General features: G+C 46.1%; 1 protein-coding gene across 1 annotated transcript; it reads right to left on the bottom strand.

Annotated features, from left to right (window-relative positions):
• Window positions 1-927: 927 nt before the first annotated feature.
• On the bottom strand, window positions 928-12,713 carry LOC146342834 (vomeronasal type-2 receptor 26-like). The gene is made up of 4 exons (XM_084808023.1): window positions 12,345-12,713; window positions 8,526-8,753; window positions 2,651-2,777; window positions 928-2,199 (listed from the first exon to the last, which is right to left on the bottom strand). Exons 1-4 carry the CDS (start codon window positions 12,711-12,713, stop codon window positions 1,298-1,300), a joined length of 1,626 nt encoding a protein of 541 aa, XP_084664149.1. The 3' UTR covers window positions 928-1,297.
• Between the last annotated feature and the right edge of the window lie 1,356 nt (window positions 12,714-14,069).

Below are 14,069 nucleotides of genomic sequence, written 5' to 3'. Positions count from 1 at the left end.
TGGGAGAGGGTGTAAGTGTTGTCTTTCTTAGGTGGGACAAGTCAGGCATTCTTAAAGGCAGGATGCCTCCAAAGAAAGGGTGGGGGGGCAAAGGGGGGTCGGGGTCAAATCTGGAGGGCTCCAGGTCAGGGAAGGCTGCAGCCTGCTGCTTTTCTTCTTGGCTGTTCCTGGAGAGGGTGAGGGCCTAAAGTGCACATTACCAGCAACTCTGATGGCCTTTCAATAAATGTGTTAAGTAAAGGAGCTTTTCTCTTGTTCTCTCTTTCCACACACACAAGTATGCAAACATGCGCACACATGCACACACACACACACACACACACACACACTTTCCCCATGTAAACAGCTTTCTCCTTACTTGAGAGTAAGCCCCTGTACTTGAGAATACGCCCCATGGGGCTTTCTAGTATCCACATGTTAGGGTCACTATTTTATCTGAGGTATAATTTTTTAAAAAATTGCATCATTATTGTTGTCCATATTTGATGTATTTCTTATTTAATTAATTGACTGGATGTATAGCCTACTTCATCCCAAAGGCTCAGGGCTGGTTACAATATGCTAATCAATCTACATATCGTTCCCTCTTGCTGGCCACCAAAAGACAGTTTGAATAATACATGTCTTCTGCTGCTTCTGGAAGATGCACAGACTTTGGTGTTTACAATGTATGTGGTACTTTACAGAGAATCATATGCAAAAAAGTCAGGCCTCTGCCCCTAGAAGCTTACAGTCTAAATTTTAATTTACTGTGTAATCTGAAGTTACATAGCTGTTTGAAACTTCATTTTTCTTATATAAACTATTATCATTATGTCCACCTTTTTCCTCACAACTTTTAGATATAATGTGCTTTTAGGAAGTCAGGGTGTGGAGATGTTAATGGCCTAGACCCTTGTCCTCTTGAAAATACACCCCCGTTGTTTTGAAATTTTTATTAAAAGAACACAGAAAGCTGATTGACATACTCTTAACTGAGGTTTGTTTGTGGTGGGGGACCTCATTACTTCATCATCCATAAAACTCCTGATCCTTAACTACAAGAAGCTGTTTTCTTGTACCGGCACTTCGGAACTCCCACACCATCCCCAGGAATGCCCCCTTTCTCCCACTCTGCACAGCTCTTACGAGTGTGGATCGCAGATACAATCTGCACTGCTGACGAGATGGAAGGGGAAGGGTGGGGAGGTGGTTCTCTGGGAACCAACCCCAGAGCACGGGCTCCAAGGTCAGTTCCCAGAAACCAACCAATCCTATGTCTGTCTAGCAGTTGTCTAGCAGCCATAGGATTGTGCCCTTAATTCTTTTTCCTTATTAGCTGCCCCCTCTTGTTCATCTCAGGCTTCAAGAGTATAATATAACACTTTGGGGAAAAGATGCAGCCTAACAATCCCACACTAGAGGCTAAGATACAGAAGATCTCCAAAGCTACCATGTACTTGCCCTTGGTGCTTAGGTAGGCTGGAACAAAAGACAACCAGACACTGCAAAACATCAGCATGCTGAAGGTGATAAACTTGGCTTCATTAAACCTGTCAGGCAACTTTCTGGCAAAGAAAGCCACCATGAAACTGGTGATGCACAGAAGTCCCATGTAGCCCAGGACAAGATAAAACATGAGGGCAGACCCTGGATTACATTGCACAGTGATTTCTTCAGTGACTGAGTGCATATCTAAATCTGGGAATGGGGGATTGTTTCTGAGCCACGTAGCACAAATGCCAGCTTGAATGAGGGAGCAAGACAGGACAATGGAGGTGGCCAGCCTTTTCCCCAACCACTTCCTCATGCTGGAACCTGGCTTGGTGGCCATGAAAGCGACAACCACAGTGATAGTTTTGGCCAAGACACAAGAAACAGCCACTGAGAAGATCAAACCAAAAGTTGGTTGTTGGAGAAGGCAGCTCAGTTTCCCAGGCTTGCCAAGGAATAACAAAGAAGAGAGGAAGCAGAGCAGGAGAGAGATGAGGAGAGTGTAGGTGAGGCTCCAGTTGTTGGCTTTGACTATGGGGGTATCTCTGTGCTTAATAAAAGTTTGTAGCACCAAAGCTGTGACCAAGGAAAAGGAAAGAGCAACTGCAGCTAAACATTTCCCCAAAGGTTCCTCATAGGACAGAAAGCTTATAAGTTTAGGGAGGCACTGATCTTGGTCCTTGTTTGGATACTGATCTTCTGAGCATTCAAAACAGTCATCAGTGTCTAAAAAGAGAAAGAAAGAGGGATCATGACAGTACCGAGTTATCTGTGAACTTGAACCCATTTCCACAAATAACTTGAATGTTGTAGCATTCCAACACATTTGGAGATTTTGGAAACACATTTGGAGATTTTCTTGTGAGAAGACATTTTGGTATACCAGAAATATACTCCCAAATCTCTGCCTCCACTGGTCTTTTCTCTTGAATCTGCCTATCCTATCTTCCTCTTCCTACTTTTCCTGCATTCCATCTTAGGTTCTGGAGACTGAAAAATTACCAAGATACAATTTCCCACCTGGTTTGGAAGTTCTGTAAAATAGTCAAGATGATACGATACAGATTTATTGACTCTTAGGAAGAGGCTACATGCGAACAGTGGCAACTTCCTCTTCCAGTTAGTATTATGGTATTAACCGCATTTGCTGGGATATTTGGATCATCACATCACATACCTGTTTGGTTTGCAATCTTCCCTTCTGGACATGGATTACAATCATAGCAACAAAACTTCTCCCCTTCCTTCTTTCTCTTCTGATAACCTGGGTCACAGGAGTCACTACAGACAGAATGGGGCAGGACCTATCCATCAATATGGAGAGTGTTTAGGATGGGACAAATTAGACACTGTGTTGATCCACAGCTGACATACAAATACAAACATACAAACTTCTTGATCATCCCAGAGTGCAGGACACGGAATAATGGGCTCAAGTGACAGCAAGCCAGATTCTGGCTGAACATCAGGAGAAACTTCCTGCCTCTTAGAGCAATACGACAATGGAGCCAATTACCTAGGGAGGTGGTGGGCTCTCCCACACTGGAGGCATTCAAGACAAGGCTGGACAGCCATCTGTCAGGGATGCTCTGACTTGGATTCCTGCATTGAGCAGGGGGTTGGACTCGATGGCCTTGTAGGCCCCTTCCAACCCTACTATTCTATGATGCTATGCAACGTGGAAGCTATTATTTTTGCAGTCTGTTGGTTCACTGAGGAATATTCGGGAAATGATGAAAAGGCATAACCAACTCAGCTGAGTGTCTCATCCCACAAATCCAAGTTGGAGACTTTGTTGTCTACCATTGTGTTGTTGCCATATACATATCCATAGGTTTCCTGGGGTGTACTGAAGCTTAATTAAGGCTATTAAATATTTGCTAACAGTGGGGCATAAGAGCCAGCGATCCTAGGGTTGCTGCACTGGCCTTCTGTGTTAGCGGGAATGCTGACATTGTCTGCCACGGCCCTCAGAATGCCCTATTCACCCTGAACCAACCTGCAATCCTCACAGTGAATAATGGGGATTTTCGCTTCCTGTGTTACCACCTCACATGGGTTGTTTGGTGACTGTGCTGCCACCACCAACAGGGAATCCCCCCCATGCTTATATTCCAGGGCTGAAGCAATAGGTCAGAGTTCCACAAGCTGAGTTCCACAAGGTCTTAAGGCAGCCTCCTGGCATAACACAGTAGGGATGTTGTGGGAGTCTGGGAAGGGGCTGGAGTCTCATGGACATCCCGCCACTTGGCCTCCTGGACTCCAGTCCACAGATCACCAGGCTTGCCCAACTCAGCATGCCGAGCCAGGAAAGTGGGGTGGTCCCTGCTGGTCTTCCCAGGCGCCATTTTGCATGGTGGCTCACTTTTCTGTAAATGCCGGTAAACCTGTGAAAATGGCCACTTACAGCCACCATTTACATAAATGGGCATATATGAAAATGACTGTACTGCCATTTTTACCCAAAACGGTGGTTTGGTGAGGCATCGGGCAACTCTCCGGACACTCACGGACAGCCTGGCAGCTTGCAGCACATGGCAAACAGGTTGGGCAGCTGGCAAGGGCCTGGCGGGGGTATGTGGCATGGACAGGGGTGAGATCAGTCATCCTTATAATGCAGTCACCTGATCCCTACTCCTGATCTTCACCAGCCAAGTATGGTTACCCCATACTAGAGATGTACGAAAGTCACTTACCTTTCTGCGGATTATGTTGATGGTGGGGGGGAGGCATTCCGTCCCTCCCTCCGGAATCCTCGACATGGGGGAGGTGATCCGTTCCTCCCCCCCAGAATCCTCCACAGCCGGCTGTGCTCCGCGGCAGCTCCGCGGAGCGGCCGGCCAGGCCCAGCCCAGCCCAGCCCAGCCCAGCCCAGAGCCATCCGCAGCTGGATTTCTGGCCGTGGAGGGCTCGGGGGGGGGGGAGAAACGCGTACGCAAATGGCGGCTATGCCGCCAACATTTGCGTTCCTTATTTTTGGCCATCTTAATCTACATAAATATTTATGTAGACTATGGCGGTGAAAATAAAGGGGAACGCAAATAGCGTAGCGGGCGCTATTTGCGTCCCTTTCTGATTCACCGTTTTAGCCTATGTAAATATTTACGTAGGCTAAAACGGCGAATCAAAAAGGGATGCAAATAGTGCCTGCTATGCTATTTGTGTTCCCCTTTATTTTCGCCGTCATAGTCTACGTAAGTATTTACGTAGACTAACACGGCTAAAAATAAGGAATGCAAATGGCGGCGGCCGTAGATGCCACCATTTGCGTACGCGGGTTTGTTTGTTTTTTTAAACCCACCCAACCATGATAGGCTACGTAAAGATTTACGTAGCCTATCGCGTTGTGTTTGTTTTTTTAAAAACCTAGCCACGATAGGCTACGTAAATCTTTACGTAGCCTATCACTTTTTTTTTTTTTTTAAGAGTGGAAATAGCGGCAGTGGCAGCTGGTCAGAAGACCAGCCGCTGGAGCCGCCGCTGCTGCCACCGGAGCCGCCACCGCCTGGAAGGTCCACCACAGGTAAGTCACGTCCCGGGGGGGATCCGGGGGGGCGGCGGCATGGCAGGTCATTCCGCCATGGAGTTCAGGGGGCCAAATGCACTGGCATTCGGCCTCACCGAGATCCGTGGTGGAATTCTCTGACATCCCTACCCCATACAGAAGGAACAGCTTAACATTCAGGCCTCAACTATTCCCTTTCTCCCCAGCTTTTTCCTAGCCCAACCAATAACTTTCTTTCCCCTATCAGCTGTCTAACTGAAATTATGTCAACTGTCTTTTTCCAATTGCTCTTTTGCTAGCATTAACCTGATCCTGGCCTCAACTTCCAACCTGTATTTTGCCATGATAGGCCACGTAAATATTTACATAGCCTATCATGGCAAAAAACAAAACAAAACAGTGAACGCAAATGGCGGTGGCTACTGCGGCTGCCATTTGCGTTCCCTTTTTTTTTTGGCCATGATAGCCTACGTAAATATTTATGTAGCCTATTACGGCAAAAGAGAGGGGTGCAAATGTCAGCCACTACGCCATTTGCACCCCTCTCTTTTGCCATAATAACCTATGTAAATATTTATGTAGGCTATCATGGCCAAAAGAAAAAAGGGAACGCAAATGGTGGCTGCCGTAGCCGCCGCCATTTGCATTCCCCTTTTTTTGCCGTGATAGGCTACATAAATACTTATGCAGATGGTGTCCCTGCGTTAGCCGTGATAGGCTATGTAAGTAATTATCATGGCTATAGTGAAGAAGCGAGTGGTGGCTGCGGACACAGCCAACATTCGCAAAGCAGCGTGAATGGCAGCAGGTAGGTGTCCCATTTCACACGCCTTTTGCGGGGGGGGGCAGGGGGCTTCGTTCCGCCATGGATTTCAGGGGCTATGAGAGTCTTTGTTCCACCAGTGCATTCGGCCTCACCGAGATCTGTGGCGGAATTCTCTGACATCCCTAGGTCTCATCCCAGAAATTCAGGGGCAGTCACTTGTTGGTAGCCCACAATGTTTTGGTCTGACTTGCTTTAACCTTTGCCAAAGATTGATGAAGGCACAGTGAATAATGACCATGCTTCACCTGTGCAAATATATAGGCTCTTTTACACCTGGCATTTTATCCCACTACAAATCTGCACTTTTGATTCCAGATCCTTTTCAGGTTTTAGACTGGCCCTGTATACAGGCATCTCTCATAGCCCATCCCTCTGCTCTGTATCTTTTCATGGCTGGGCAGAGCTGCATGGAACAATCAGGACAGAAGGGGGCTGCTGGTCCCATGCCCCCTCCCCTCCCCAATCATTGGCTCTTGTAACATGATCGATGACACTGCCCATCCCTCCACTCCTCCACAGCAGGAGGGAAGTTGGAAGCCCTTCTAGTGACCTGGATAGTGAACTATGGGAGCTGGTCCCCTTCCTCTCTCCTTCCTCCAACTCTGTGGCAAGAGACAGAGAGTCTTCTCAGTAGCTTACCCCGAGTTTGCTGGCACTGCTCGTCCTTCTCTGTTAAGTATGTCAGTGTGTGATGGAGTTAAATGCAGTATATTGCTTGCACTACTGAACGTGAAGGGTATACCAATTTCCGGCTTCCCAACTACAGAAGTAAGAAATCTACAAACAGACTTGTATACAGTCAGTGCACTAAGCCATCCCTAGCAGCCCCTCCCCCCTTGCAACCGCATCACGAGGGGCACCTTCTTCATTAGACCCAGCTCGCTTCCCCCCCCCATGCTTTTGTTCCCCTTTCCCCTTATTCTGGCTTCCCAACGCCCCTGTAATGTAGGCTAGGAGAAGAGAAAGTGGCTGGCTTTTTCTCCCCCTCCCCAATGCTGTTGTTGCTGTTCCCTCTTATTCTGGCCTCCCAATGACCCTGCAAAGTGGAGTAGGAGAAGAGATAGTGGCTGGCTAGGTGAGAGGGAGTACTATAGAAAACCACCTCAGCATTACTGCCTTATCTAAAACAACTCCACACACACACACAACCCGAAACCATTAAAAATGACCATTCCAAGCTCTGCATGATGAATTTATTCAAGGAAGGAGAAAAGGCACTTTTAATACCCATTGAAATCCTAACTGTAAAGCCTGTCTCCTGTGTGGCTGAGAAGGGAGACTCCCCAATCCACCCTGGGAGGGAAAAAGCCCATCAAACTGGTGAGCAACAGGGAGAAGAAGCAGTCAGTGAAGTCAATGGGAGGGCGAGGTTCCAAGTAAATGCACTGAAGGGTATGGGAGACCTTAAGACTGCTAAACTAAGTAGACTTACAATGCACTCCTATGCATGCCTACTCAAAAGCAAGCCAAAAACTTAATCCCAGGAAAGCAGAGCCTTACAGCCAATGAGTTTACTGAGAAGTAAGCATTGCTGTGTTCAGGGGGAACTTGGAGAAGCATTTGGGATGGTTAACCCCATTATAGTTCAAGTGCCTGCATTGAAATGGGAGAGCGGCAGAAAAGGTCACTGGAAGTGTGGTCAGTGACCTGCCCCCACTCTCACCTCAATTTGTTTTCATGACAATGTTATTCAATGCTGCCCAGCAACACCCACTAGCACACACTCACACAAAGCGGGACAAAGCGCTAAAGGGGAAATACACAGGGGGGAAATGGTGATTTCAACTGCAAGCAAAGGAAATGCCAGGTTTTCCCCATTCTCAGATAACACAGGAAGAGGGAGGAGAAGTCATGAGATAGCTGCAGGAGAGCAACGTCATTGTTTAAAGCTCCCACAAAAACAAGTGATTAAACAAGAACAATCCTGCTAAAAACCAAGGTGTGAAGAGGGCCATAGTTGTTTCAAAATATCATGAATAATTTAAATATCTGTGTCTTTAATGTTGTATACCTTTAGTGTAATATAGGTAGGGATGGTGGAGAATTCCACCACGGACTCCAGTGAGGCCAGATTCTTTAGAATCCACCCTCCCCTCAGAGTCTGTGGCGGAACGGACTACCCCCCACCCCCAAAATCCCCCCCCCGGAATGGACTTACCTGGTGGTGGTGGCAGAGGCTCCGGGTCATCCTCCGGCTACTGCTGGGCTGCGGCCGCAAATGATGGCTGCTACGCTGGCTGCCATTTGCATCCCTGCCAAGCCATGATAGGCTATGTAAATATCTATGTAGCCTATCATGATAAAAGACAGGGACGCAAATGGCATAGCAGCCACCATTTGCGTCCCTGCCTTTTGTGGTGATAGGCTACGTAGATACTTATGTAGCCTATCATGGCTTGGCAGGGACGCAAATGGCGGCCGGCGTAGCAGCCACCATTTATGGCCACAGCCCGGCAGCAGCCAGAAGTCTGGCTGTGGCTGGGGAGGATTCCGGGGGGGGGAGGGACAGATTGCCTCCCCCCCCCACTGTGGACTGCCGGCCAGAAAGGGGTAAGTATTTCGCACACCCCTAAATATAGGACTCTGATCTTATTACACAACATAATCCCTCATGACAAGGTCAATTTAGGCAGCAAATTATCTTTCTGCTTCTGACTCCCAGTTCACATATCCTCATAACAGTGTGCCTAACATGGCTATTCAACACCACAGAAGCCACACCTGATTAAAGCTCCGATGCCAAATAATTGTGTCCTCATTAAGGATGATTTTTTCCCCTTCAACAGCAGTAGGATTGACCTTTCCAACTTTCACTTTAACGAAGGACCGATTTGGAAATATCACAAAGTTTATTATATCGAATCCACCTTCCATTTCCCCATAATCATTCAAAGTGACTCTTTCTCCAGCAGAGTTGTTAAAGGAAATGCCTTGAATAAATGAGTGGAGCTAATTGAAAGAAGAGAAAGAAGGAACAAGACAATAAAGGCTTATTGAAGTTTTCACTTACAAAATCAAGGCAACTTTCCTTGCTAATCTGGGATTTTATCCAGACATAGCCAGACAAAAAGTGCAAAGAGTGAAATTTATGGGACAAATTAGGCATAACTAACTTAGGCCCCTCTGTTTTTACAGGCTCTGTTTTAAGCAGGACTATGGCTGGACCCCACCCACTGTTTTATGCAATTTCATACAGCAAGGTTCCAGGCTGAGAAATGAAGTTTCAATCATGGACTAATGAAATCTTACTGCTTCTTAAATTGTAGGCTGCAAGGATAGAGAAATGTGAGCCCATATGTCTTGTGAATGAACCATGTGTTTGATAAGGATGGCGGAGAATTTCTCCACGAATCTCCAGGAGAAATTTTTTTATTTCGCGGCCAGGGAGACGGGGCGCTCCCCCCCCCGGCCAGAACTTTGGCAGCGAGGGATGGGGCACCTCCCCCCCAGCCTGAATTTTGGCAGGGAGGGGCGGGGCGCCTCCCCACCCACCAAGAATTTTCAGGGGGAGAAATGAGGCACCTCCCCCCCACCCCGAAAAAAGCTGTGGGACGAGGTAAGGGACTTTCGTCCATCCCTAGTTTTGACACCACTCAGGGAAGAGGAAGTTGGATGCTACCTAACTTTGTGCTAACCTATTCCTAGAAATAATCTCTTACCAATATGGAGAACTTACCTGCCAAGGCTGCAGATCCAGAAGTTCACCATCTTTGCCATCCACCCTTATTCTGTGATTAGACCGAGATGAGTAGAGGGCATGTAAAGCATGTGCCACAATATAGACAGCATTATAAATACTGTAGCTTTGGCCAGTCATGCACATTTCAAATGAATGCCCAAGGAGGCTCTCCAGCCTCTCCTCTCCAGTACATCTTCCAGAGACCTTGTACTGCACCAGGGGATCTGGAAATGAACAGTCAAATGCTTGCTCCCAGAACTCCTTCAGAAAATCATCTGCTTTTGTCCAATCGGGTTTAAGGTTCTGAAGAAAGTTATGGAACTCAAAAGGTTCATTTGAGTGAATTGAGAAGGAAATGGCACCTTGGAACACTTGCAAATCAGAGTCCTGACTTGTGCTTGCTAGTATAAAATCAATCTGGGCTGTTATAATCCACACTTTTCCAACCAATGTATTATGCTCACGTTCAGGAGAATCCAGCCCAATTGTAAAATACCATATATACATAATGGTAAAAGTTTCACCATAGATGACAAATATTCTGGATTTCCCAAAATTGATAAGAAGGTACATATCACGGGCAACAGCTTTTGCTTCATTTACAGGATGAAAAAAATCTTGGCTGGGAATTCGTCTTATGAAGTCTGAACAGACTCCATTGTGGGAAAGCAATGGTTCCAAGGCCTGCAGGAAAAGTTCTCCCTGATCATCGTCCACCACAAAAAGTCCAACCCACATCCATCCAAAGTTCTTCAGCAAGCTGATAATTCCCATAATTTGATGGGCTTCATTTGGGACCATGCGGTAAAAGGAAGGGAGTTGTCGCATCTCACTGACTGCTGGGGCAAAGGAGCCATACGTGAGCTGAAAGCATGAAAAATAACTATAAGAGAAAGTATATAAATTGTCAAAAGGTACATTTTATGTAACATTTCTACTGGGAGATAAGTTACATTAGAACCAGAAATTTATCCATATGATAAGGTACCACATGAGAAGCTCCCTCTCCCTCTCTCCCTCTCTCCCTCTCTCTCTTTCTCTCTCTCTCTCTCACACACACACAATATTTATATACCACTTCTCATCCATAAATGAAAAATGAATAAAAATATATAAATATTGCTATATATATTAAGATTGCTAAGTTGTTCACACTGAAATACAATGCAACAATGTAACAACCCAGCTATATAAAGAAAAACAAAACACAGTATAATACTATGGCAGTAATGGCATGGTTGTTTCATAGTCTATCACATGACAGGGAAAGCCATTTTCACTAGATTTGTTTTCAACGGTCTTTTAAACTTGCCACAATTTCAAACTTTCGAACGATGTATGGGAGACGGTTTCAAAGGGTGTGTGTGTCACCACTGAGACGGCCCACTTGTACACTGCTATCTGGTGACATTTTGTTAACTGCAGAAGAACAAATAAGGCCTCGTCAAAAGTTTGCAGGGGCTGACTGGGGGTATATAAGTGAAGACGAGTAATGGAACTGTGGTCTCCTTTTTGTTGCCCACAATGTTGATGTTGGCAAGGATCAGTACTGGGAGGGGAGAGGGGATAGGATTAGGGATGTCAGAGAATTCCACCACGGATCTTGGGGAGGCCGAATGCCAGTGCATTCGGCCCCCCAAAATTGGTGGCAGAACAGTCTAACCCCCTGCCCCCCCCCCGGGATGGGACTTACCTTGGGCGGATCTTCCTGGCGGCAGCGGCAGCTCCGGCGGTGGTGCCGCCAGTGGCCAGTCTTCCGACTGGCTGCTGCCGCCGCCATTTCCAGTTAAAAAAAAAATGATAGGCTACATAAAGATTTACATAGCCTATCACAGCTAGATTTTTAAAAAACACCGTGATAGGCTACGTAAATGTTTATGTAGCCTATCACGGCTGATTTAAAGAAATAAACAAATGCGTGTACATAAATGGCGGCGCCCATGGGCACCGCCATTTGCGTTCCTTATTTTGGCACATCTTAGTCTACGTAAACATTATGTAGTCTACGTAGATGCTATGCTATTTGTGTTCCCCTTATTTTCGCCATCTTAGTCTACGTAAATGTTTATGTAGACAAAGACGTGCCAAAATAAGGAACGCAAATGGCAGCGCCCATGGGCGCTGCCATTTGCGTACGCGTGTTTTGTTTTTCTTTTTCTTTTAAATCAGCCGTGATAGGCTACGTAAACATTTACGTAGCCTATCACATCTGACTGCAGGGACGTAAACGGCGGCGGCTACGGCCGCCGCCGTTTGCGTCCCTGCTAGCCAGCGGCCGGATGTCCAGCTGCTGGCGGAGCTGGCCGGTGGCTCCGCATAATCCCTGTGGAGCAGAACCAGCCAGCCAGGATTTGAGGGGGAGGGAAGGAGCACCTCCCCCCTGGCCAGAATTTCGGGGGGAGGGACGGAGCGCCTCCCCCCCACCACGAATGTCACCCTTTGAAAAGGTAAGTGACTTTCGTACATCGCTAGATAGGATCCTTCTTTCCACCAGGCATTCCTGCTATGACATAAAAAGAAAAATGTATGCATGCAAAAAGGCATAGTTTTGAAAAATGCACACAAACAAGTTTTGGGGTAAAATTCAGGGAATGTCAATGAGCTTGGAATTTGCTGCTTTGCACATCCCTAATTAAGGATAGGATGATACAATCTTTGAGAGGGAAATCTGGCAAAAGAAGCTTCTCTACTCTGCTTCCTACGCTTTTGTCATTTCATGTTGTTCCTTAAATATAATTGAAGGCTTTGTTTTCATTCTTCTTCTTTCTAAAGTTGAAAAATGATGACCATACATGCAAGAAAAGGAGTTCATTATATATGGCATCAGTGAAAGTCCCCGATCCCCCATGCACCAAGCCTACCTGTGGAATCTTGTAGGGATTTAAGATTTTTGCCATGTGGAGAGAGGTATCAAAGTCAAGGGCTCCAATGACAGCTATTAGTGTTTCAGTGGTATCACATTTATAGTTGGGCAAAAATCTATGGGATTTGAAGAGAAGATCCATTGTGGTACGATAGGTCATCTGTGCATTATTGTAGGTGTCATAGATGTGGAATCCGAATGTGGCATTCAGTAAGATCTTGGGATTTTTGTTGATTTCATTTACAGCAAAAGCCAAGGACAAGACGTGTTGGTAGAACTTTGTCACTAAACTGCAAATACAGAGAAACTCTCTTTTCTTAGAGAATTCTAGAACACACTGAGGTGCTATGTCATAGTATTGCTGCATTCTGCTCCATTTTAGTTTCCTCACTGGAAGAATGTCCAGTTATTCCTACCAAACTGTCAGTTCCGAATGCTTAGAATTCAATCAATTCTGAATCTTTTGAATACAGAATAGAATTAACGAAGGCCAGCTCCAGACCATATTGCTTGATTGTTACCACCTTGTTGCAGGCAACATCCAGAGTTATACCCAAGAGCTTTTATGCAGTTGGAGAAATTAGAACCACTTTTCTGCAATTCCTGAAAGTGCATTTATTTATTTATTTATTTATTTATTTTCCTTTCTATACCACCCCAATAGCTGAAGGGCATTCACTTCGTGCAGCATATGTGTATCTTCAGTCCAGGGGTGGGGAAACTGTGGCTGGAGATGGTTGGGAAATTCAGTCATTTTTTAATTATTATTATTTATTTATTTTTACCAGAAATTACCCAATTCATATTTCTAGGAACTGAAGGTAGATCAGAACTAGGGTTGGAGGAGAATTTCTCCCCGAAACTTCAGGGGGCCGAGTGTATTTAGATTACATAGACTACGGCGAAAATAAGGGCAATGCTATTTGCGTTGCCCTTATTTTCACCGTAGTCTACGTAAAGATTTACATAGACTACAGGGACCAAATAAGGAACGCGAATGGCGGCTCCCTATGGGGGCCGCCATTTGCGTACGCACTTTTTTTTTTTTTTAAAGTCAGCCGTGATAGGCTACGTGATGATTTACGTAGCCTATCATGGCTGAATTTGCAGATCTAGCCGTGATAGGCTACGTTAATCCTCACGTAGCCTGCCATGGGGGCATTTTTTTAACTTTTAATTTCGCGGCCGGGCGAGGCGAGGCGCCTCCTCCCCGGCCTGAATTTCAGCCGGGCGAGGCGGGAAGCTTCCCCCCCGGCCTGAATTTCAGCCGGGCGAGGCGGGAAGCCTCCCCCCCGGCCTGAACTTCGGGGGGAGAGCAGCGAAGCGCCTCCCCCCCACTGCAAAAAGCTGCGAGACCAGGTAAGTGGGTTTCGTGCACCCCTAATCAGAACAGACTCTGCATTTTGAAGCTTGTAAATTTCTAAACTTGAAATGCAGTTCATGCAACAACAACAACCATGTTTTAAATATATGTACATGTAGAAAATGCTCATGAGGATGGGCACATTCCCAAAGTGAGCACAACTGATAGTGAGCACAACTTTGGGAAGATGTGCATGAAAATATGGAGCCATTTTCAGGTAACCCCCCCCCCCGAAACCTTGCAATTCAATACAGTTGCAAGTTAGATTGAACTTTGACATGAAATTCAGAGAACATCAATGAGCTTGACTTTTGCTGACTGACACATGGACCTGCAGATATGATTGTGCTACTACCCCCA

This window comes from Heloderma suspectum, chromosome 6 (genome assembly GCF_057233095.1).
Source record: "Heloderma suspectum isolate Gila_16-S chromosome 6, 16-S_ref, whole genome shotgun sequence".
Taxonomy (NCBI): Eukaryota; Metazoa; Chordata; class Lepidosauria; order Squamata; family Helodermatidae; genus Heloderma; species Heloderma suspectum.
Note: the sequence above shows the minus strand (reverse complement) of the source record. Positions and strands in the feature narration are given on the sequence as shown.